At 39.5% G+C, this 26,985-nt stretch overlaps 1 protein-coding gene across 4 annotated transcripts in view; it reads right to left on the bottom strand.

Moving 5' to 3' along the window:
- LOC141501848 (zinc finger protein 711-like) overlaps window positions 1-26,780 on the bottom strand; it is an 82,042-nt gene extending 55,262 nt beyond the window's left edge. For all 4 annotated transcript variants that reach the window (XM_074206204.1, XM_074206207.1, XM_074206210.1 and 1 more), the window contains exons 1-3: window positions 26,677-26,780; window positions 17,024-17,106; window positions 15,346-15,448 (exon numbers count right to left, since the gene is read on the bottom strand). In XM_074206204.1, coding sequence (XP_074062305.1) covers window positions 15,346-15,448; window positions 17,024-17,106; window positions 26,677-26,682 — 192 coding nt within the window. In that variant the 5' untranslated portion in view covers window positions 26,683-26,780. The remainder of the gene's footprint in view (window positions 1-15,345; window positions 15,449-17,023; window positions 17,107-26,676) is intronic.
- Window positions 26,781-26,985: the final 205 nt, after the last annotated feature.

Raw genomic sequence — 26,985 nt, 5'->3', positions numbered from 1 at the left:
AAGCTCATTATTTGGATTGGAGTGAGGGGGGCACTGAGCTAAGTCACCAACCACACTTTCTCCTCCAGAGTCATCTGGTACCAGTGGTCAGATAGGAATCAGGACAACTGGAGATGGCCATGGATGTGAGGCAATCAGGGGGAAGTGACTTGCCCCAGGTCACACAGCTAGTGTCAAGTGTCAGACTGGATTTAAACTCATTTCCATTCGACTCTCAGGTCAATGTTTATCCACTGTAGCACCTAGCTTCCCAGTGATACCTAGTATTGTTCACTGCATAGTACATGCTCAATAAAGAGCTATGGAATAGTCATTTTGTATTTTAATACAAAATACCAAGTCTTTTGACTTAGTTGAAAGCTGGAATACTAACAACAGTTCCTTGCAGGGAACATCATTAATATATGCGTGTGTATACATATACGTGCACATGCATGTACACACGCGTGCACACACAACACAGGGCACATGTGCACATATGTGTACATATATGCACATGCATGTATATGCACATGTGTATTCATGATGCTCCCTGCAAGGAACTGTTGTTAGTATTCCAGCTTTCAACTAAGTCAAGACTTAGATACACATGCGCACACACACATGTACATGCACGTGTACAAACACACATCCATATATGTGTGCACATGTAAGTATGCATATGTGCAAATATATATATATATATATATATATCTTTTTTAATTGTAATGGTGATTAGAACTCTGAACATATCATTGAGTCCTGGGTTAGAAAATGATGTGCTCTTAATCCCATTGCCTTGCAAAAAAAAACCCTAAAAAAAAAAGAAAAAGAAAATGATGTGCTTCCACCTTTCTCCTACTGGCACTTCCCAAATACCATACAGCTCCTCTATCTGCTGTGCCATTCTAGGATTCCAAGATTCTTTAATCAGAAAAAGGAAGTTAATTCTTCTCTTCCACCTGGGTTAAGCCAGAACAAAGGAATGAACCTAAAGAGGCCAAGGAGAGATTGGAGGAGCCCTACAGCTGCTGGGCCTGCTGTTAGCCAAGCTATGAAAGTAGATGTGACCTGCTAGTTTACACAATAGTGACTAATTCAAAAACAAAATGTGCTGGGAAAAACATAAAGTCCTTCTTCCTCTTTTCAAAAGGTCACATTAAGCTTGATTTGAATGTAAGGAAAAGCATACAGTTTTTCAAGCACCTAGCTGGAAGAGCTGAATGAGACTCAGGCAGCTGACCAATGAGCTTTTGTTAAGCTTTGACTACAGGCCAGGCATTATTCATAAAGGAGAAAGAGCTAGCCTCAAAAACCAAAACCAAAAAAACAAACAAAAAAAGAGCTTAGCCTCAAAGGCAGCAAGACCTGAGTTCAAATTCAGTCTCAGACATACTGGCTGGGTGACCCTGCTCGAGTTCCTTAACCTTTCTGGAAGACTCAGAGCTGCAGAGAAGAGGTCTAGGGGCTTTCAGAGAGTTCCTTCTGAGCAACTCCCTGCAGCAATGAATGTTTGTCATCTAATCCCTCCTATTTGAATAATGATAATCAGACCCCCAAAGGTATTTGTTGACAATGTGAAACCCCTGAGCTTCAGACTACACATACACAATAAACATTCCTGGAGGATGAAGAAGTGGTGATAAAGATGCTGACTATATGCAAGGCAGTGAGCCCTTCAGAAGAGGGAGCAGCTGGTAGGCTTGGATTTGGTTTGAATCTGGCCTTAGGTAGACATGTTGTTGTTTTTTTGTTTTTTTTATTTTAATCCATGAACAAAAAGTACAAATAGTTCTTAGAGGAATAAGGTCAGCCAACAAATGGCCTCAGTCTAGTTCAACGTCATGGCAAATGATTATGTGATTAACACTTTATTAAGTGGAAGAAATCCCAATGGAGTTTTCTCTTCCAGGCACTGATAGTTGACTTTTGTCCACAGCTCGCAGACCTTAGAAATAGAAGGAACCTCCTCAAGAGATCTGCCCTCTTCCTTTGAGGAGGTAACAGAGTTCTACTGGTTTTACAGATTATACAGCTGAGTTACCAAAGAACAGGAACCAAATCAGAACTCTTTCTTCTTCCTGGAGCAGAATTTTTTACTGCCATTCAGTAACCATTAAATTCAAAGCATTCATCATATAAGCAAATAACAGATTTCAAATGAAATTTACAATACTTACAGTTTTGTTTGCATACAATATCCCCAAATTTATCTAACAAATGAAAAGCACTTGAGACTCACAACTGGCAGAATCTGTTTCATTTTTATCAAGTATTTAACATAACTCAGTAAGACAGAGTTCTGATAAACTTTGGAGATAGCAGCTTTTCATCATTTCTTCAAGATTGGTGAAGAGAAATATGAGGAATAAATAGAGGGTCAAGAGCAGAGGAGAATAAAGGGAAAAATTTAATCATGCTTTGAGATAAGAGGCAAGGATGAGGCTATACAAAGAAATATAAAATGCTATTGAGAGATTAAAAATCTGAATATCATTTTGAGAAGGGCAAAAGTAAAGAGGAAAACCAGTTCAATCTGCAGAAGATAAGACAGTAGCCTATAGTTCTCAAATTTGAAAGATTAACAAAAGCCATCACAGAATCTCATGACTGCACTGGTTGGTCCTCAATGGCCAGCTACTCCAATTCATACTCAAACAAGAATCTCAGTTAAAATTTGAAACCCATGCAGAATGATTTGTTCAGAAGAAGTGTTATGAAAAAGATTCTGGAAATGAACTAAGCTGACATATGTCTTTAAATTTAAGAGAGCTATTTTGATTGATAATCACCTTTAGTTGAATCAATTATTAAATCACTAATCACAAGGCCCTCATTAGGCACAATCAAGCTGTGTTTTCTAAAGTCCCCAGAATTGATTTTTAAAGCACCTCCCAATTTCTTTTCCACAAAAGTTCTCTAATAGTTAGGTCTGACTTGGGCTCGTCCTAGCTTAAAAGGCATTTGGGGCCTCTCAGCATTTAGATATCCAGTTTGTTGTTTCTCCCTTGGCCCGTAGTTTGACATTGGAACTCTTGGCGGGGAAAATCTCTGTAAAGAAGTTAAAAGTACCAAAGATAAGTAGGTGTCACTTAACAAAATTCTTATTCACATTTAGTTGTGATGTTGTCAGGGATCACCAAGTTCAAAGTATCACTGTGTGAAGATTTCAGTCACTCAAGAAATGATCTCTGAGCAAATGAGTTGCTTGTTGCTCCATCAATTCATCCACTCATCCATTCATCCGCCCAACAAACATTTACCGAGTGGTTACTATGAGCAAGTAACTTTATTCTTACAGTGTTAAATACCAAGCCTAGGACTGATTCAGATAGATTATGCACGACTAATGTGTGGGGATGAAAACGAGGAAGCACAATGCAACTCCTTCAGGAAAGTCATACAATATGCTTTTTCCAGCATTAAAGAATGACGGTGTGCACTTCGATCCCACATGGTGCTGAATGTTGACACTGTCTACTTGTACCATAATGTAAACATTTGTCCAAACTATAAAAAGTCTATGCTTTTATTCTCCTCCCCTAGATCATATTTGTTTTTCTTTTATAATTTTGTATTTGTATTTATAATTTCTTTTATAATTATGTATTTGAGTTTACAATGATGTCATGACATGACTTTATCTTCTGGCTCTTACAGCAATATTACTTATATATTCCACCAACTAGAGCTTTACTTTAGTTATATCTCCTTCCATACTAAAACTTCATTTGCTGTCATATATTGGCTTCTGCAAATTACAAATCTCATAATGAATGTATGTTTTGAGCAAAATGAGACCTTTACAAGGCATAGAGTTTACCACTTTAAAAGAAAATTCAAGTATGACTACCTTGGGCTCAAACGTTGAGATGTTTATTTTCTCCTGAAAATGTTCAATCAAACATTCTCTACATCTTTGTGGGATAAGTCCTCAAGTTTTCCATGAATACAAATTTTCATAAATCCTGGACTACTGTGAGCTGGGACAGTAAGGAGAGGTTGGAAGGAAGCCTTAGGTTCATGTATTTTCCCTCTCTGAAAGTCATTGAAATTCTATAATCCTCAGCGTTCTTAGTTATAAAATGGGGATCAGCAGACTCATAATATGTGACAGAATTGTAGTGAGGCCCAGGGAAGATAATGTTTGCAAGACATTTTGCAAGTTAACATAAGTCATATAAATGTCAGTAGTTATTATTGTTGTTGAGAGGCAGTATGGCAATCAGTGCGCAGAGGGCATGTCTTGGAGTTCAAAAGAACAGGATTTTGAGCCCCATTTCCCACACACACACAGTACCTATTTAATCATGAGCTCCAGGCAACTCTCTATTGCTGAGTTATGGCTCCTTACTGAAAACTGTGTTGGCAAAAAGAGTTTGCAAACCAAGACTTCTCCACAATGCAACAAAGTTTACTCTTCCCCTGCCCTAGTATCTAGTATCTATTATTGTTATGATGATGTAAGACCTTCTAGAGGAAAGATCATTGGATTGGCTATGCTTTGAGGCATCATGGGCACATTCTTTCCTCCCTGGTAGGTGACTTGTGACTCTCCTGTTCTTGCTTCTACCATCCACCCTGTTCCCATCAAGTGGTCTGATTTTGATACAGGAATCTGCCCAAGGCTTTTGGGTCTTTTGCTTCCCTTTGATCTTTTTGTTCACGTTGCTCCACCTCATTGCTTTTCTTTTGGGCACCATGATGAAGGATAATGCTGAAGTACAAACCATATGACAATTTCTTGAACGAGGATATAAGACACGATGGGCAAAATAGCCCAGCATTGTCATGATGCTCTGAAAGCATGGGTTAATGCATCTTACACTGACAATCTTGGAAATTTTGAAGCTGCAGATGTTTGGGAGAGGAGGAACACTTCCTATGCTACATATGATAGCAACATTTACAGGGAGTAGCCATGTTGGTTTTCACTTTATATTTTAAATGTGGCATTTGAAGAAAACACAGATTTTATGTCACTTTCAAATTTTTGTCCTGACATGAACATCTTCACCTCTATATACCTACCCTCTTTCACAAACTTGAAAACTTGCTGACTTGTTATAGTTATTGAACTTTCAACAAATTACAAAAAGCCACACAAATACAACTTAATCACTATAAAGTTGTAAAGTGGAGTCCATTGCAACTGTCTCCCAAGTTTCCCTGCCTTTGGACCTCTCCATATCCAATCAAACTGGCACATAGTCACCAGTGTAATACTCTTAATACATTGTTTTCATTATGTCACTGCTGTGCTCATAAAACTCTAATGCCTTTGAATACCCACACTATAAAGCTAAACTTCCGAACCTGATACTGACAACCCTCCCCTACAATCGTCCTTCCTGTAACTTTCTCTCCCCCATAATTTGCTACATAAATCTTTTGCTGAAGTCACACTGGTACATGGTATGAGGCAGTATGGTAAAGTGGAGAGAACAATGGATTTAGAATCCAAAGGCTAGCAGTTCATGCATCTTAGTTCTGCCATCTTGGAAAAGTCACTTCAACTCACTATGCCTCAGTTTCGTGATCTATAAAATGAAGGGATTTGACTAGATGTATTAGATAGGAGAGAAAATAGAGGCAGGGTGACAACTTATTGTCCCTTTGACCCATCAATACCACTACTTGGTCTGGATCCCAAAGAGATCAAAAAAAAAAAAAAAAGAAAAGAAAAAGAAAAAGTAATTACATTCACAAAAATATTTATAGCAGCTTTTTGGGGTGGCAAAGAATTGGAAATTGAGGGGATGCCCTTTAATTGGGGAATGGATGAACAAGTGTTAGTGTATGATTGTGATGAAATACTATTATGCTCTAAGAAATGAGGGGCAGCATGATTTCACAAAAAACCTGGGAAGACTTATATGAAATGATGGAAAGAGAAATGAGCAGGACCAGGAGAAGAGTGTACACAGTGATAGCAATATTGCACCATGATTAACTAGAATGACTCGGCTCTTCTGATCAATACAGTGTTCTAAGACATTTTTGAAGGACTTATGAGGAAAAGTGCTATCTACGTCCAGTGGAAGACTTGATGTAGTCTGAATGCAAATCAAATTATTCTTTTTTCAGTTTATTTTTCTTGCTTGTCTGGCAACATGGCTAATATGGAAATGTGTTTTGCATGATTTTACATGTATATTTGATATCACATTTCTTGCCTTCACATTGGGTGAGGGAGGGAGAAGGAGAAAATTTGGAACTCAAAATTTGTTTTTTAAAAAAATGAATGTTAAATAAATGCTAACTTCTTAAAAATAAGCAAAAGGCTATTATAAAAGTCCAGGGGAGAAATGATGAATGCTTCAACTAGGGTGAAGGCTGTGGGGGTTGAGAGAAGGGAACAGAGGACAGAGAATGTTTTGAAGGTAGAATTGAATAGAATTAGCAACTGAATGGGTATGTGAGTTGAGAGAGAGGGAACAGTTAAGGATGATGCCAGTGTTATGGGCAAATGAAGGATGGTTACAGCATCAACAGATATACAAAGTTAAGTAGAGATGGGTTTTGAAAGTACGATAATAATTTTCATTTTAGACATGTTGAGTTTGAGATGCCTGTGGACTATCCAGGTAATGTGCAGAGACATTTAGTGAAATAGCATTACAATATTCCATAAGATCTCCATACATAGAGAAGTAAGAAGGTGTAAGAAAGAGCCTTCAGAGATGTGACTGGTAGAAGGAACTAAAGCAACAGAACAGACTAAGAAGGAATGGTCAGAAAGATTGGAGAATGAGAATGCCACAGAGAATAAGTGCAAAAATAGATGTCCAGGAGGAAGGGATGTTCACAAGCATAGGAAGTTGCTGAGAGGCTGAGGAAGATAAGGACTGAAAAAAAGGCCACTAGATTTAACTGTCAATAATTTGTTTATAATCTTGGAAGGAAACAGTTTTAATTGAGTGGTGGGTATGGAAGACTGATTGCAAAGCTGAAGCTACCATGGAAACAATGTAAATAAAGCCTGGCAAATTGCTTTCTGTGGGGGGTGGGGGGAGGGAAGCAAGATTAGGGGAGAAATTGTAAAACTCAAAATAAATAAAATATTTAAGCAAGAGAGCTGAAGCAAAGCAAACACAGACAAGCTGTCTGTGGAAATATTAATGGAAAATTTTGAATGGAGACAACCCTATGTAAGTGAAACATCATTATCTGGTTGTTGAGAGCTCACAAAACTGCCAAATTAATCAAATGCAAATCAGAATGGATGAGTTTGTTTGTTTTTTTAAACAAATGACTGTTAAGAATTATTGCAAGGAATAAAAAAGTAATCTTTGGTAGGTCACTTTTTTAGAGGAGATTAAATCATAAGGCTTGGTGGGAAGTCAGGAGACTCGAGTTCAAATTCTGCCTCTGCTACTTACTACTTGCGAGATCTCAGACAAGTTACTGGGTCTCAGTTTTCTCATCAGTAAAATAAGATTTGACTAGATAATCTGTTACCGAGGTCCCAGCAATATCTAGCTTTATGACACAAGTCACTGTCCTCAGAACATGCCACTCACCTTCCTATTTTCAGACCTTTTTTCACACCATTCCCTCTGCCTAAAATATCATTCTCTCCCTTGCCCAACTTTTAACTACCCAAAAGATATCTTTTCCTTTAAAGTCCTACTCAACAATATTGGGCTGTCTGCAAAGGAGAGTGCCATCTGTATCCAGATAAGGAGCTGTGGAGTTTGAACAAAGTGCAAGGACTATTCCCTTTAATTTAGAAAAAAGCAGATACCTTATTGTCTGATCTTGTTACATCTTAGACTTCTCTTCTCTTCTTTAAGGATATGATTTCTCTCTCATCACACCCAATTTGGATCAAGGTACAACATGGAAACAAAGTAAAGACTGACAGAGTGCTTTCCGTGGGGGGGGGGGGGGAAAGCAAGATTGGGGGGGAAATTGTAAAACTCAAATAATATCTCTAATAAAAATAAATTAAAAAAAAATAAAGTCCTGCTCAAATATTACCTCTTCCTGACCAATATCCTTCCATTTATTGAATGCACCAGTCATTTGCATTTGAATTATACCCTGCCTTGACATCTCTTGTGAACAGATGGATGGTACAATGGACAAAGTTCCAGGCCTGCAGTCAGGAAGACTCATCTTCCTGAGTTCAAACCTGATCTCAGACACTTAATAGCTATGTGACTCTGGGCAAGTCACTTCACCTCACCTGCCTTGGATTCCCCATCTGTAAAATAAACTAAGAAAGAAATGGCAAATGACTCCAGTGTCTTTGCCAAGAAAACCCCAAATAGGATCATATAGAGTCAGAAACAATTACAAAGTGATTGAACAAGAACATATCTTATATTGTTATTTAATTCTTGTATTTTTATTGATCTTGTCATGCATATTGAGACTAGTTCATATAGGCATAGAGTTTCAAGGTTGCAAAGAATTCATATATGATATTATATTAATCTATAGCAAGGAAATTGGCCTTGCATTCAGGAAAACCTGAGCTCAGGTCCTTCCTCTGACACATCCTTAGCCCAGATAAGTTCATCACTGATATTCTCAGGAATCTAATTCAATCATGGCCAGTGAAGATGAGTGAAGATGACGAGTCTCTTTTTCTCTTCAAAGAGGACTCCTCCAATACCTATTCTCCTGGCACGGAGCGGACCTTGGGTTTTCAAAGGCTCTGTTGGCAGCACCCAAGGTCAGAGGGTCAAAAAGTCTGTTCCCAGCCACTGACTAAATTGCTTTCTGGGGATAACCTAGCTAAGTGGGAAGAGACTAGTCACTCGGTGATGAACACTTTAGCCCTGGCAACCCATGCAGCAAAGGAAAATCACCAAATAACCCTCAGGTTTGTGTGGTCCACTTCCACTTGAGTGATGGTATCAGTAGAGTGGTAGTGTTAGGAGAGTGATAGAAATGGGGACAGAGGATGTGAAGATCCCACAGTTTTTAGATTGGGTATAAATTTGAACTGCTGTTACTCTAAATGTGGGTGTGCCCAATGACTACGGAGGAATGGAATTATGATAATATACACATTCTTGACACAAATGAAATCAAAAGAAAAAATAAAGTTGCAGGTAAGAGGAAGAAGAGAAATAAAGTGCAGGGATGGATTTCTCATGTATCCAAAGGCAATATGAAACCATCTTTTCATGGAACACTGGATTATCTCATATTGCAGAGGTCATGATAAATATGGGCAATATGACTGTGCATAGCAAAAATGAAGTTTAGGTATCACCATATGTTGCAAAAGAATCATAGGTAGAGCAAACCTAGGCAGCTCTCAATAGGTCTCCAAATTAGAGCAATATATAGACTGAGACACAATAACTTGAATGCAAAGATGGGCATAGTTGGAGTTAGTGAAAAAAATATACTAGAAAATAAGGTTCAGAAGGAAGAACCGAGAGAGGCCATAGAAACCACACCCCTACATATCACGTATGCTTTCTTTAAGGAAAGGTTTGGGAGGCGTTAGACATGGTGAGATTATGTTCAGCAAAAGGATCTGTAATCATCATGGAGCATTCCACCACAAAATTCAAGACAAAGAGGAATTCCCACTAAAGGGGAATTCCTTCCGGTGCTCCCATTTTATTGTGACATTGCACTGATGACTGTCAAGCCCTGGAAGACCAAAATTTTCCAAAAGGAAATGAATAATTATTCAAAAGGGGGGGCAGAGTCAGAATGGCAAGAATATAGCCTGAATTCTCCCAAATTTCTCTCCAAATGATATTAAAATACCTCAAAATGAATTCTGGAGGGGCAGAACCAACAAAAGGATGTGGTGAAACCATTTTCCAGCTCCAGACAACTTAGAAAGTTAGCAAGTCACTGGTGTGGAGCACAATTCTGAGCAGATTATGCCTGGCAAGCCAATCAAAAGTCCTGGAGAGTAATGATCTGCTATATCATGTGCATTTGCATGGGACCTAGAATCAAAGGGTCCAGGTCCAAGCTCTGCCTTTCCCAGCTGTTTGAGTTTTGTGATCAGACTATGGAAAGCATTGGTGCTCTGGGAACTTTCAATGGGAACTGGGAAAGGGGGGGCAACTGGTTCAGTATAAAGCCTTCAGGATCTCTTGATGGAGCTTGGAAATGAAGAGACGTCTTAGTTTTCTACAACAGTGTCAGGATCCTTCCTCCCTTGGTAACTGCATAGAAAAGCACATTCCCATTCAAGACTTGGGGGACCCTGCCCTGGCATAGAGTCACAAACTGGTCAGGCCGGCATGTGTAAAGTCGGGCTTCAACATGGCCCTTCCTTTGGACTAGAGTTCCAATACCAAACCCAGCATATAAACCAATATTCAGAGGATGCCAAAACACACTCCTTTGTATGTTTGATCAATTTTCAATGGAAAGAAAATTATTTTTCAGGGAGTAATGCAATTTCTCAGACATAGGCACATGTTAGGAAGATATAAGAAAAAGGGAAAACTAGATTATGGAGGGAAATAGCAATGGGCCAAGTACTATATATAACCTCTAAGTTTTCTTAATTGCAGAATGGAGATAATAACTCCTCCCCTTCCAGGGCTGTGATGAGAATTAAATGAGATCACATTGTAAAGCCCTTAGGGTCCAGACTGGCACATCCGAGGGGCTTCATAAATGTCTGCTTCCTTTCTCCCTCCCTTGCTTGCTCTTTTCCCTCTTCCTCTTCAAAGAATAAATGCTAAAATTGGGGGGTTTTCCCTAACAAATCAAAGATGTTTTCATTTTCACATTAACTATAAATTAGAGTTATACTATTCAGAAAGGCAAGTAAGTAGTTTTTTAAATATTTTATTTTTTATTTTAATTTTGGAAAGGGAGTTTTCAACATTCTTTTTCTTGGTAAGCTTTTGAGAAAGCTTACTGCTGGCTTGCCAGGTGTAATTTTTCTACCCCTTTCCTTTCCCTTCCCCTCTCCCCATGACAATGAGTAATCTGATATAGGTTATACATGGGAAACTGTATTAAGCATATTTACACATTAGCCATGTCGTACAAGAGGAATCAGAACAAAAGAGGGAAAAACCTTGAGAGGGGAAAAAACATGAAGCACAAAACAAATTTTACAAAGTAAAACTAGTCTGCTTTGCTCTGAATTCGGGTTCCATAGCTTGTTCTCTGGATGTGGATGGCATCTTTCATCATAAGGCTTTTAGAATTGTCTTAAAAAGGGAGTAGTTTTGACAAGGGAAAAGTGACTATACCTTTCTAGGGGAGGTTTCCCTTTCCAGAAAACTATAAATTCTACTATAACCCCTCTTTTTTTGTTTTTAGGTTTTTGCAAGGCAAATGGGGTTAAGTGGTTTGCCCAAGGCCACACAGCTAGGTACTTATTAAGTGTCTGAGACTGGATTTGAACCCAGGTACTCCTGACTCCAGGGCTGGTGCTTTATCCACTGTGCCACCTAGGTTTTTAAAGTGCCTTTTCCCCAACTCAATCAGAGCTCCAACCAGGAGTCATTTTAACTGCGTCCATATTGATTGGAGAGGATAGTGACAGAGGACAGTTTGATGGTCGGGTAGGGTCATAGCACAAAGAACTATCCTACTTCAGAATTCTGGGACAAAAGAATCTGGCATTTAAGCCTCTTGAGGAAGATGGGACACAATGATGAGAGAACCTTGAAGGGGACAGTCAACAGCAGTGGTGTGCTTTAGCAGTGTGGACCCCAAAGGACCATGAGATGATTCTAAACAATATAGAAGAATAGCAGTTCCCATGGAGAGGAATAAGGAAGAGCTATATCTGAGATGACTCATCCCTATGCCAGAATCTAAAGAGAAAAGTCCTGTTTGCTCATGTTACTACCAGTTCTGTAGTTTGGGCAAGAATTATTGTCTCCATTTCATAGATGAGGACCCTAAACTCCCAAAAAGTCTTCTAGACTTGGTGGTTGTTGTTCATCCTTTGTTTTTTTTTTTTTTGTTTGTTTGTTTCTTTGTTTATTAGTTTTTGCAAGGCAATGGGGTTAAGTGGCTTGCCCAAGGCCACACAGCTAGGTAATTAAGTGTCTGAAGTTGGATTTGAACTCAGTTCCTCCTGACTCCAGGGCCGGTGCTCTATCCACTGCACCACCTAGCTGCCCCCCCATCCTTTGTTTTTAAAGGGAACCAAAGATATCTTGAGGATGATGTCCTGAGACTCACATGAACTGGCTTTAAGTGAAACAGAGCTACACAAAGCCTCACTCACTAACTTCTCCAGAGCTATCCAAGTGCAGTGGCCAGGCAAAACTCAAAATGACTGCCACTGGCTGTGGAGTAGTGGATAACCTTGACCTTTCTTTTTTTTTAGGGGAAAATGTATATCTTTAATTGCTTACATCAATAAAACATTACAGATTATAGAAACATCTCTGCTACCTGTACTATCCTCATTATCTTCCACAGCAAATAGTCATCTCTATACAGCAGATAGATGTGTTGGTATAGTTAAAGAGTCTTTTTGTAAATTTATTTTTATTAAAGATATTATTTGAGTTTTACAATTTTCCCCCCCAATCATACTTCCTTCCCCCACCCCACCACAGAAAGCAATCTGTCAGTATTTTCTTCGTTTCCATGTTGTACATTGATCCAAATTGAGTGTGATGAGAGAATAACTTCACCTTTCTAAACTATACAATCCAAGGAATAGAAAACTTGAACAAAATTACCATCAGTTATGAACACTTTGCTTCCTCATTTAGTTACAAGTTTCTTTTTACTGGTCAAGATAACAAAGTCATAAAAAAAAGTTCTGTCTCTGCTGAAAGATTCAATTTGAGTATAAGAAGAAAAAGAGAAAATTCAAAGAAGTATACAGACACTGAGCCATGCATTCAGATTTTGTGTGACAATAATAAAGGATCAACCAGGTAAGTTATCAATTTGGTCCTGGTGTGAGGTAATGTCACCTTCTAGGAGTTAGCAAAGAACTATCATAATGACTGTTGAGAAGATAGTTTACACAGACTGATGCTGGCTAAGTAATTCCTAGACCCAGAGCCCTTGGAAATTATGGAGTACCCTATGTTAATAAAATCAATACTAAATAATTAAAAACCTAATGGAAACAAATTCATCAATGATGCCAGTGTTCTATGTAATCTAACCTAAATGTTGGAACTTAATGTTAAGGTGAACATTTTCATAGTCAAATTCCCTGCAATTGCATTCCATTGTCCACATGGGAGACCAGATCAATATCTCAGGACATTCCCTCTGCACTACTGAAAAGAAAATCACCTCACAGTTCAGGTATGTGATAAGTTAATGACATCATATTTACACTTTGAGATGTTAGAGAATGATAGTAAAAAATGGCATTTCTAGATAAAAAGACAGAACCTGTCTCATATAGTAGAAAAAATGCTGAATTTGATGTTGGACTCGGGTTCAAACTGGCTGTAGAACTAGATGACTTTCTCATGTAACCTGTCTGGACTTCAGTGTGCTCTTCTCTACAATGAGGGCACTGGATTATATTTTTAGATATCATCTAACATATTATGGTATCAAACTTGTTTTCCTAATTTTGGCAGGTAATCAGGGTTAAATGACTTGGCCAGGGTCACACAACAGGGAAGTATCTGGGACTGCATTTAAATCCAGGTCCTCCTGGACCTGCTAGTGCTCTATCCACTGCATCCCCTAATTGTGTGATCCTTGGCAAGTCATTTAACCCCCTATTTACCCCCCCCCATTCAGGGCCATCTTCAGGCATCCTGATCCATAGGTGGCCACTGGAACCTGATGGCTCCAGAGGACAATAAGACTGGTGACTTTGCACAGCACCTCCTCACTCAAATTCATTTCACTTGTCTGTCATGACATCACCTCCTTAATGTCAGGTTCTTCTTCAAAAATAAAGTACAAACAACAACCTCATACTATGGCACACCTGAATTTTGCATTTGCCTTGGTAAATTGGGTAATTATGTAGGAGACTTAGTCATTACATTTACAAACTTGCAGGCACTTAATTATGTGCTAAGCTGGTAAATGTTTAAGAAGTAAACCGATTTTCCGAATAAAGGTAGATCTAAGAGAAACCAAAGTGGTCTACGAAACGTTTGAGAAAATACAATTGGATAGACAACTCATCGAGTTCATCATTCAGTATACACATCTTGGACTGACACGGGGTGTTCGGCTCACTCCTCAGAGTAGGCAGATTTGACTTTGGGAAATTACAAGTTCTGTTCATGGTCCCAAGTTTCTCCCTACAACAAATGTCCTTCTTTTCATGACCAAATATTCTTCCTGAGCCATTTTATGATCAAGTCATGGAATAGTATAGTCTCCAAGCACATAAAGTTGTAGATCCAAAAGGAGAGAAAAATAGTGGGTATGAACAGGCGCTAAGATATTTTAAACAAGAATCTGAAGAAGAGTGAAAAGGATGCTACCAGAGAAATGTATGTTTGAAAAAAGAAGGTGGGTGAGTCATTTGGTGAAGGCAAGTGAAACTGATGTACTGATGTCATTTAGTCTTTGGGCCTCAAACCCTTCCTCTACAAAATCAGGGAGTAAATTCCCTTTCAGCTTCAGAGCTAAAAATCTTACAATGGACTCTAGAGGTTCTAGAGGATGCACTATGGGCACTAGATGCATCCTGGATGTTTTTAAAATGCTAAATGATTACCTATTTGAAACATAAAACTTAGGTTTTGTTTCTTTAAAAGATCTAAGCAATGGACAAGGTGAACATTTGGAGCCTCCTCTTACATATTAAATAAATTTAAAATACTCAGGGATGTACATTTGTTCTTGAATTGATATGGATTTAGTGGAATTCAACTTAAATGTACTGATAACTTATAATTGTATTCACAGGATCAGCATGAGTAGAAGAGAATTCAGCATAAAGTATGTTCACTTGGATGCCATTCAAATAAAATAAGTTACTATGATACCCAACCAACTTGGTTATAAAACAATCTGATCTAAAAAGGGTTTCATGCCATAAATCCTTGAGGACTGCATTTCCCGCATTTGACAAAGTTCTGATGCACTACTTCCATTGACCCCAAATGTCTTTTGTAATGGTTACAAACAGAAGTTGACAAGTTATAGAATGCTATCTGCAATCACATTACTGAGATCATTTAGGAGGTCGGAGTGAACTTTCATAACTCCCTCTCACACATACTGCACACGCCACACTCCCTACACATCATATTTTTCTCCCCTTCACCACACACACCCACACCACATACAGAAGCAGAACTGGTCTGGTCAAAAGATTGAGTGAGTTTCATTTGCCACCACGAATTTATCACAGCTGCCTAATGAGATACCAAAAACCCACAGTACCTTTTGTCCAGATCTGCTACATGCTATAAATGACACTTAAATCATGATAATAATAATATTCAAAAGAATAATACATACAGGCGGAAGATCCATGTTCAGATCTGGAAAAGGGATATTATCCATGGTTCCCATTTCAGGAAATGCAAAATTGTCTGAAGATAGATATGCATGATTGTCTTCTCTAAAATCATTAAAGAAATGAAGAAAAAACATGGTAAATAATTTGAAAATAAAATAATCTTACTACACCATAGATTAGGATCAATAAGATCCTATATTCTTTAGGTACAATTGACTAGTAGTAGTAGTAATTAAATAACAGCACCTTCATAAAAATGAAATATTCAACCATCTTTTTTTTTTTGGACTCCAAAGCATAAAAACAAAGGTTCCTGCTTGGAGAGCTCTCTGAGTTATGCTCTGAATGACTGAGGGTCCTCCATGGCAGTGTTGGAAGGGGTTGGGAGTAAAAAAAAGGCAAGAAAAGACAACTCTAGAATAATAATATGGTATAACTCCTATTTAGGAAATATGGGAAGCAATATCTACATAGAATTATATGTCAATATACCACTTTGATCAGAGGCAAAACTGTAAGAACGCATAGACAGCTACAGCTAGGTGGCACCATGAATAGAGAGCTGGGCCAAGACTCTCTTCATGAATTCAAATCTGGCCTCAGAAACTGACTAGGTGTATGACCTTGGTTCCTGAAATATAGTGCCAAGAATTGGAAAACACTTTTCCAAATTTTCTTTGAATTGGGCAGAACACAAGGGGATCATCACTTCCCTCAATATCCCTTATATTGGACACTGGGCCTCTTTTAAAACAATTTAAAAATCATATTACTTTTATTAGCTGCCATGTCATACTCATGTTAAACTTGTGGTCAAATTTTTCCCCAAGAATTTCTGTTTTCTCCCTGTTTTGTTTTTTCTCTCATCTCATATTTGTGATATTTGATTTTTGTACCTGAGATGATACACACACTATATATGTGTGTGTATGTGTGTGTGTGTGTGTGTGTGTGTGTATATACATACATATATATAATATGTATGTATAATAGCCCTTTGTAAAACAAAGCAATAAATGACAGGTACCATTAAATTATTATTAATATATAAGTGTAAGACTTTCCATTTTCTCCTGCAAAAGTTCATCTTCTTAAGTTCACCTCATCATTCTATGATGGGGAGATCTTTGTGGACCTGGTCGTTTGTCATCTGATATATTAGCTATCCTTTCTGGCTTCATATCATTGGCACAGTTAATAAGCATGCTATCTCTGCCTTCATCCAAATCTCTAATAAAAATATTAAGCAGCATAGTGCCAAGCGCAGATTCCTGGGACACTCCTCAGAAGGCCTGCCTCCAAGATGACATCAACCCACTGCAGACTGAGTCCAGTCATTTAACCACCGACCTCTACTATCATTGAGCCCAGATAGCTCTAGCTTGTCAATAAACAAGATATAGAATGAGAAACTTTGTCAAAGATTTGTTGATAACATATCCATCTTCCTTAGAGCTTCCAATCTTTAATTTTTCTTTAAGAGATGGCTCACCGGGGCGGCTAGGTGGCGCAGTGGATAGAGCACTGGCCCTGGAGTCAGGAGTACCTGAGTTCAAATCCAACCTCAGACACTTAATGATGACCTAGCTGTGTGGCCTTGAGCAAGCCACTTCACCCCATTACCTTGAAAAAAAATCCAACCTAAAAATAAAATTAAAAAAAAGAGAGATGGCTTACCTAAAGTTTCTTGGAGAAAGTTGCATTTGTAGTGAAATGGGACTTGTTGGCACAGCATTTTGAGGTGGAAAATTCCAGTTACCCTATACACAATTAAATATTTAAAAAAAAAAGAAGAAATTGAATTACCAAGTATGTATAGAAGACATTAATGCCAGAAGCAATACAACTGGTAGGAAACTGAGGGATCGATACTTGAGTTATGTACAAAGTAAGAGAACACCACATACTGACAAAAAAGCTCAACTGTTTTTACTAGCCCCAAAAGGTAGTTGAGACAGTTTCAATAATTACTCATCTTTCTATTCTAACTACTTATACTTTTCTACTCCTAAAATATGTTTATTTTCCTATCTCAATGCATACATTAAGTGTATCCTCAAATGAGAAGTCACTAGCTAACAAATAGTCAATTAGCATTTATTAAGTGCCAAAACGTACCAGGCCCCAAGCTAAGTGGTGGAGAAGTAACGTCAGGCATTGGTAATTTTCATTCTACAGCAGCCTAAATATTTATAATCACACAACTGATTGAAAGGCAGAGCAAATAAAAGATCCCACTGTGTTTCTCTTTGGTTGACATTTCAATTAACAGTAAAACACTGCCCTATTTAAAGACTTCTCTGACAAAATGTCTGCCACACTTAGGTTCAAATCATACAAGGATCCTAGAAAGAAACAATAGAAATCAGTTTCTCCAATGACCCTTTGATTATTAATATCAAGTGAGGCAAAAACTGGAGAATGCATTGGCTAAAGGTGTTCCCTGTTTTCATGAAACATATCCAGCATGGGGTCCAAATGGCTCAAAAATTCCTTCTGGATACACATGGGAGCCACCCCTTGTGCTGAGTGTATCAAACCCCAAATCTTTGGAGAGCCTCCTCAATGAGATTCATAATCATTTCAAGAAGCTTCACTTAATAAACTATATCAAACTGTTTTCCATTTTCAGAAGAGCTAAAGGGAGGGAGAGAGGGAGAAAATTTTGGAACTCAAAATCTTATAAAAATGAATGTTAAGGGGCAGCTAGGTGGCGCAGTGGATAGAACACAGGCCCTGGAGTCAGGAGGACCTGGGTTCAAATCCGACCTCAGACACTTAATAATGACCTAGCTGTGTGGCCTTGGACAAGCCACTTAAACCCGTTTGCCTTGCAAAAACCTAAAACAAAACAAAAAAGAATATCAAGTAGACAGCCTTTGATGTTTATCCTTCATTTTTTTTTTGTTTTTTTGCAAGGCAATGAATGGGGTTAAGTGGCTTGCCCAAGGCCACACAGCTAGGTCATCATTAAGTGTCTGAGGTCGGATTTGAACCCAGGTCCTCCTGACTCCAGGGCCGGTGCTCTATCCACTGCGCCACCTAGCCGCCCCCTTGTCCTTCATTTTTGAAGAAGACCATGACAAGCAGGTGAATTGGATTTGAGTGAGTGGGACTATGCTGTCACCAGCCTCACTTTCTCCTCCAGAGTCCTCTAAGATCCAGTGGTCAGATGTGAATCAGGATGAGTGGAGATGGTTCTGGATGCAAAGGCAATCAGGGTTAAGTGACTTGCCTAAGGTCACATAGCTAGGAAGTAGCAAGTATCTGAGGCTGGATTAGAACTCCTGTCCTCCTGACTCCAGGGCCAGTGCTCTATCCACTACACTACCTAGACAGCCTTTGATAGGCTACTGGATGAACAGCTCATGAAAGCTGGTATATCACTAAATATATGTTAGATGGATAATGAATTAAGACCAGAAGTGAATAATATGAAGAAAGCAGGTTGCGTAGCATAAGAAATTATGCCAGTACTTTTAATAACTCTAAACTTTTCCCCATAACAGAGACCCATCTTTTAATATCCATATTCTTATCGGATCATAAATTTAGATACAGAGGAGAGAACTTAGAGGCCATTAAGTGAACCCATTCTTTTATATATAAGGAAACTGAGACTGACAAAAGGTAAGTGCTTGCCCAGGGTGACATGGGTAATAAAAGACAGACAGAATCCAAACTCATGTCTTCCTGTCTTCAGCTCCAATGCTTGTTACACTGTTCTATTGGCTTAATAATGCAATGGGCTTGCAAATTATGCAATACCACCACTTTCAAAGAATTATTTGTGGTTTTCGCAAAGGACAAAGAAGAGATAAGAGTGTGTGATTGCCCATAGAGAATTTTACATCAGTGTAGGAAATATCATCCAAAAGATGTATGATCCTTAGGCCAGGCTAGAGGTCAAAACAAGAAGATCTGTGAACCACCTTTATGTTCCATTGATTCTCTTGTAACATAAGGAGATCTAGAGGAAGGCCCAGCATATTTGGTGAACCCAGGGGTTCACCAGAGCTAACTGTCTGGAAAAAATGTATGCAGGATATACATTTAAGTTTAATCTGTGTCATCATTATTTTCATCCTAATATTTTAAATCTTAGACAATCAACAAAAAAAAAATCAATCAAGTCCTTATTTGGTACATTTCCCAATTCCTGAGATAGAAATGCTGAGCCTGATCATTTAATGACCAGTTCCATCAAAATTAGCTCCAGCACACCCCGGTTGGATCCTGTCCTGTAGAACATATACTGTCATGGACAATGCGCCTCACAGTATGTGAAGGAATGGCTGGGCTGGATGTGAACCTTTAGAGGGATTGTCTATGTTGATGAGAGGCAGCTCTGATATTGTCTCCTCTATGAAGCCATTCCTCTTAGCCCTTCCACCATGAACAATGACCCTATGTTTTATTTTTGAATATCCTTATGTAGGAACATATCACTGCCCTAGAAAGAATATAAAACCCCCCGGGGGGGGGGCTGTTTTGTTTCCTAATGCTGGGCAGTAGGCACTTCGTAAATGCTTGCTTATTAAGTACTTCACCAAACTAATTAAGTTGGTTGAATTTGGTAGTCATTCCTTCTTCCTTCAACCCCAGGTAACAACAATAGTATTCATATATGCCTGTGCTAAGCAATTCACAAGTATTATCTCATTTTATCCTCATCACAATCCAGGCAACAGGTGTTATTCTTTTTTTAAGCGTTTTTGCAGGGCAGTGGGGCTAAGTGATTTGCCCAAGGTCACACAGCGAGGTCATTATTATGTGTCTGAGACCAGATTTGGATTCAGGTCCTCCTAACTCCATGGCCCGTGATCTATCCACTGTGCCACCTAGCTGCCCCAATAGCTATTATTACTATTATGACTTGTCCAAGGTCACATGGTTACAAGTATCTGAGGTAGGATTTGAGCTTGAGTCCTTCTGACTCCCCACCCAGCACTCTATCCATGATACCACCTCCTTGCCCCAATAATAGCCTTCGTAATATAACTATTGGGTGCCCATACTTCCAGAGAGGAAGGGAGATAAAAGAAAAGTGGTGTTCAATCTGCAATTGTCTACCCTAGACCTACTGGGGCAGTCACTTTCCATCTGCACCAATAGAAGTCAACATAAATCTGACTTGAGCTGTCAGTGTACACCGACATCCTTGATTTGAATTCTCTGACTGAGTCTGGCAAGGAAGGCCTTCTCTCCTCTCTTTGGAATACTGCATCCACTGGTCAGTGAGACTTCAGGGCTAGTGTGGGATCCACAGTGAGAAAAAATATACAGAAATCTACAGTAAAACGATTTAAGAAACTTAAAACCACCCATTGTGAGTATAACTGAAAACCCACCAGGGCAATATCCCATACAATAAAACCTTCAAATGGGCAGCTAAAACCAGCCAAATTGAGCTAAAATCCCCTCACTCCATCTACATTTATTAGCATTCTTCCCAAAAGCTTGGTTTTTCAATTCTCTCTAGCTACTCAGTACAGAAGCATAATGAGATTAGACATTTTAAAACACAGTCTGCAACATTTCATACTCCCATCTAAAGTAAGTGAACAAGCCAGTGAGTGAATGAGTGAGAGTATAAAGCTTCATTCAAACACTTTCACCTCTCTTGGGTACTATTTAGTAACCTGAAACAGTACTGCAAGGCCCTCGGGTATCTGAGAGACCAGTAAGAAGGAATCCAGCTGCCAAAGGTGTCTCCTTTACAATCGGGGAGTAATTTAAGCTGTGAGAGAATCTGACTCCTGTTTCCCACAGTTTTTCAGTTGGCAATTATCCCGTTAGTTCACGCATTGTTTCTGCCAATAAGAGATTACATGGGAGGCAAGAAGCAAGCATCAAACTCTACAGGATCGGGCTTGGGATTCAAAGGCAAGAAAGGTTGATGGCCTAGACCTAAGCGCTGAAACTGACTAGTTGTGACTAAGCCCTGCCATGTCTCTCACCATCCCTTTCCAAGTCTGAAATGGATTTTTTCAGTGTTGTTATAAGAATAAAATGAAACAATGGGAAATTTAAAATGTTAAGTAAGGATAGCATCATCCTTCTCTTTAGGTATTTGTCTTTCTTGTTAAACTATATCTTCTGACTCAAGAGGTGTGGAAAGAAAAAAAATTAGAGTTGGAAGGATTTGAGTTTGAATCCCTTTCTCTGCTACTCACTGCCTATGATGACTCACTACCTTTCAGGACCTCGTTTATAAAATAAAGGGATTGGATTAATTGATCCCTAAGGTATCTTCCAGCTCTAAATTTGGGATCTTTTCCAGTGGAAAGGAGGTCTGGGAGACTGACTTGCAGAAGAACCAAAGTCCTTACCTTTTTCTCATCCCCCAAGTACAAGCAAACTCCAGATTCTAGACCACTGGTCTTCCCAAGCATTCAATTTTCTTGCTGAAGGCATGAACACAGCAAACAACTGAACCTCCTTAACAATGCCTATATGCCAATGGAAGTCAAATTTCAACTTGAAACTACTGCCCCTTACTCTTCCTGGATAGCTTATTTATTGCCTGCCCTTGGTCACTTCTAAGAAAAACCATATTCATTGACTGGAAGACAGAGGGAAGGAGAATGACATACTTGGCCTATTCAGGAAAAAGGAGGGAAGATATAAAAACAAGTCCTGAGTCTAAATTGTTCCTCTTAAATTCTGTCCCCAAATTTGAGTGGGCCCCATGAACTTGGCTTTTCAAGTCTTGGCCTTGGCACTACAAGTTTTTCCAAAACAATGGGGAGAAGGCCCAGCTGCATCTCTGAGGCCTCACACCAGCCTGAGAACAGTACAGGAATATCTGGAACAAAGTTACAACTCTCAGCTGCTGCCAAGGCTCAATTACCCAGTGACTGGACCGTATTGTGCCGAGATCATAAGCTTGGTTTCTGGAGGTCAACACACCACTGCGCTGTGGATTTTTTATTTGAGAAGAAACATATGGCCACAGCTGAGGCTGAGAAAGTTAATATCCTTGCCAAAGGAATTGTGATAACAGCCTCAGCTTTGCCTATAACAGCGGCCCGAGTAACATTTGGAATAATAGCACTCATCCAGATGTTAACACATGTCAGACAATTTGCACTGGGTTCTAATTTCTTTGGGATAATAGATTCATTATGTTGGAAGAACCATAATTCTCTCTCAATCTATAGATTCCCTCTCAATGACCATACTGGTACAGCAACTTAGGAAAACTTAGGTACATCCCAGAATTTTCAAATCTTTTGAGTTGGTCAGAGCTTCAGCAGACATCTAGTCGCACCCAGACCTAACAAGAATCCCCTATTTGAATTCCCCAACAAATTCACCCTTTGCTGGAAGACCTCCAATCCCAAGGAAGCTACTCTCTCTAAAGGTTCCCACTGCTCCTTTGGAGAACCCCAACTCTTTTCCTGTTGTCCAGACTGCCATTTCCACCACCACATTCTGTCTCTGGGATCAAACTGGACAAAGCTAATATGCCTCTTCTACATGTCATCCTTCAAATCCTTGGATATAAATACCTCTTACAGTTTCTCTTCTCCAATTCCTTCACTTAGTCCTCATAGAGTTATGATCATTATTATGGTTGCCTTCTGTGTCGCCTTCAGCTTATCTATCTTCACAACATAGGATGCTCCAAAGCAAACCTAAGGTTCTAGAAGTGACCTGACCAGGACAGTATGTTGGGATTATCGTTTCCTTCACACTGGACGCCATGCCTCTCTTAGTACAGTTCACATTAGCTATTCTGGCTTCTGGATCACATTTTTGACTTCTATCAAGCATGTAGCCCACTAAGACCCCTAGTTCTTTTGCAGATAAATTATTGTTTAGTCTAGTTCTTCCAGGGCAGCTAGGTGACACAAAGAACAGAACACTGGGTTTGGAGTCAGGAAGACTCCACTTTACAGGGGTGGCTAGGTGGCACAGTGGATAGAGCATGGGCCCTGGAGTCAGGAGTACCTGAGTTCAAATCCAGCCTCAGACACTTAATAATGACCTAGCTTCGAGCCACTTAAGCCCATTGTCTTGCAAAAACCTAAAAAAAAAGGACTCCACTTTACAAGTTCAAATCAAGCCTCTGACACCTACTAGCTGTGTGACCCTACACAAGTCACTTCACCCTATTTGACTCCATTCCCTCCTCTGAAAAATAAGTTGGAGATGACAAACCACTCTTGTATCTTTGTCAAGAAAATCCCAAATGGAGTCCCAAAGAGTCAGATGTGACTGAAATGACTGAACAACTAACCCTATCAATTGCAAAGATGATTTTTTGAAAATGTGTTAAAGACCTGCCCCACTACTAAACTGGATCTCTTTCCACCTGCCCTACCATTATTCCCTGCCAAGCTTCTTCGAGATGCTGGTTGCTATCTATGATGTTGACTCTCCCTGTCATTGCATGAAGTACTGACTCCTGCTACATTTGCGTCAGCTCCTCTGCCAGACCTCTGGTTTTATAGTTTGTTGGAGTGGAGGCTTAGGAAAAATAGCTTCCTGGTTTTATAATCCCAATGTCTGCTTGTTTTTCTTCTCTCTATAAGCTCTCGTGATCGCTTTCTCGAGCGAGAAAACAAATCATATGATTTGATGAACTAACAGGGAGTGTTTAGCTAACTAGAATTTGTTCACTTGGTTATATAGCTGTATCTAGTTCTACTGGTGTATATCATGGAGTGGCTACTTTCTAAAACATACCCAAATTCATGTCAATTATGTATAATAGAGATCTAAGATATTTATTAACCTATAATCATAGGCTCAAGTGTTAGTGAATCCTCCTAGCAACATTACCATGTCTGTTAGTCTAGCACTAGGTGGAGGGATGCTGCCAGCTGGATTAATTCCCATGAAAACCAGGCCTCATGCCCTGATCCCCCTGGGTTGCATGCCAACCTCTATGGATTATCCAGCTGTAGATAATCATATGTTGCTTGTTTTCTAGTTACTATGCTCATCATTATTATTTTATGCTTGAAAACACTGGACTCTCCTCCGATATGAAGAAGACAGTTGAAGACTGGGGCTGGAGATGACAATGACGAAAGAAGAGAATAGAAGGGCTATGTAGAAGATTACCTCTGGTCAATATTCTGATAGTTTGGCAGATCCTTGATCTCATCAATGAGTGTATGCCCTCTAGTGTTGCATGTGTACAAAAAGCTTCTAAAATGTGAGAACTTACTAAAATCCTATTTCTTAGTTTAAGACTAGGTTAGTGGGAAAAGAAAAGAAGACTCCATTAGCATGTCAGGATCAAAACTGGAGGCAGGGGTCAATTTCTGTTTGCATGTCACCTTCCAAAACATGGAATGGTTACCATTAGGCACCAACCACACTGTAAAGTCAGCAGCCCTTTATCTCTTTTCTTTCTTTTTTTAAAGGTTTTTTTTTTTTTTTTTTGCAAGGCAATGGAGTTAAGAGGCTTGCCTAAAGCCACACAGCTAGGTAATTATGAAGTGTCTGAGCTCCGATTTGAACCCAGGTACTCCTGACTCCAGGACTGGTGCTCTGTCCACTGCACCACCTAGCTGCCCCAGCAGCCCTTTATCTCCAACTGGATAATAACCATATTAGAGTGAGACAAACCAGTTGGAGGATTTTATAACCTTAGGTGAGCAATATCTACCTGGGCTTGATTTCTGAGGGTCTTTGCATATACTTCAAGGGGTGATCTGCATATTAGCACTAATATTGCAGAAGCTTTTATGGGATGGGCTATGGGTTGGGTTTGCTAAATTTTCCCTGCTGACTCAATTTCCCTTTTGTGGAATAAATTTATAGGATTTAAGTCTAGACTTGATTTGTTCACAGAACAGGTGAAATTGGGGCCAAGTCAAGGTTATCGTCTGTCCTGCTGCCTCAGCTGGGAACCAGGAATATCAAGAAGGGCCGAGTCTTCCAGGAACAGGGGGAAACAGATATGTGTCTCCAAGGACACATATAGGTAGAAAACGGGGTGAGGGCGGAAAACAGATAGTTTCTCCAAGATCTTTGCAATTTACCTCCCTCTAGAAACAGAACTATGCACAAACCAAATTATTATTCATTTTTTATTTCATAGTTAATTCCTGTTAATAACCTCTTTTCATTTAGATGCCCCTTCTTATAATCTCCACTATTTTTACCCCAGCAATATAGCCTATGCATACAGTCTCCCATTTTCCAACCCCACCTCTCTGCAATCTGTACTAACATACTCTTATTTTAAAAAAAAATGCTCACTCGGCTGAAAATACAGTAGTTACATTTTCTGTGGAAGACATGAAAAATAGGCTACTATAGCCCTCCAAGATTAGACCATATTTTTGGCACTCACATGCGTATGTTATGTCCAAATGCTTTCCGGTGTACTACATTTTACAAGTAAGAAAGGTACAAACTTATTTCCAAAGAGACAGTAAATGGTAAAATATGCTAAAAATCTAACAGAGTTTTGCTGCCTCCCACTACTTTCTAGGTAAGCAAGCTAGAAACACTCTTTAAATTCTGGGTGATTTCGTTTCCTTTTTTACAGTTTGAGACTTGTAGTCTGGCAGTTCTCAGAAGAATTCTGAGGTTTAGAAAGTTGGAAATAACAGTTTGATTTATTTGAGGGTGGGAACCACATTTTGAATTAGTCTTCAATTCTCAGGGATCTCAACCAAATGGCTAAAGAATGCATAGATGCACATAGTCCAGATTATGATGTGTAAATTGGATCCACTTCATAGGCTGCTGAGATAGTAAGTTAGGATGTATCGTGTACCCTTGCAGCAGATGGAAAATGATATGGGCCTAGAATAGAGGAGGAGGAGAGACTGGATTCTCCTTAGGAAATCACGAAGAATTGTCAGTGATCCCAAGCTGCTGACGGCTGCAAAAACCCATTTGCTTAACCCCCCCCCCCAATTTTTCCAAAAATGCTTGTATCGCCCTAGCTCATGGAACATGGATCTCAGAAGACCCAAAGGGTAATGGAAAAAAACACATGTTGGCTTTAAGTAAGCTGAAGCCTATTAGCAACAGTCCCTTGTGCTCAGAGAGTGCCCTAAAGGATATACCCAGGGACACATATAGGCAGAAAAGGGGACCAGGACAGAATAACATCCATAAGCTCCTTAGCGGCAGACAAGAAATTGAAAAGTCACTAGGAAAGGGCTAGAAGCAGTCTGGGGAGGTTCTCCAGAGGAAGGAAATATTCAGCAATCCAAAGCTGAACTCAAATGGATGGGATAAAAGTGGCCTGGCTTAAGGGAGTCCTCGCCTTGATGAGCCCCAGGAATCTCAAGGGCTATTTCAATCCCCCCCCCACTTTGTTCTGAGCATCCACCATGAATGACCAGTTCTCTTACCTCCATATCTTTCACTGGCTGCCCGGATGTCTGGAATAAACTCTTTCCTCACCTCTGGCTGTGTCCTTGCTGGCTCAGCTCAGACACCATCTCCTAAGGACAGCCTTCCCTGTTCCCGCCCTCCTGCCCTCCCTCTCTCCCTCCATCCATCCAATTATCTTGCACATATTCAGAGCCAGCAGTGAACCTGTGCGGGATGCTTGAGTCTGAATGAATGTAAGCATCTGGAGGGGGTGCCCCTCTCCAGAAAACGCCCTCCATCTATCTAGTGGGCATTTACTGGATATTTGGGGCATGCGGCATGACCCA

The sequence above is a fragment of the Macrotis lagotis genome, chromosome X (assembly GCF_037893015.1).
Source record: "Macrotis lagotis isolate mMagLag1 chromosome X, bilby.v1.9.chrom.fasta, whole genome shotgun sequence".
In the NCBI taxonomy this organism is placed as follows: Eukaryota; Metazoa; Chordata; class Mammalia; order Peramelemorphia; family Peramelidae; genus Macrotis; species Macrotis lagotis.
This window is presented reverse-complemented; position numbering and strand designations above follow the sequence as displayed.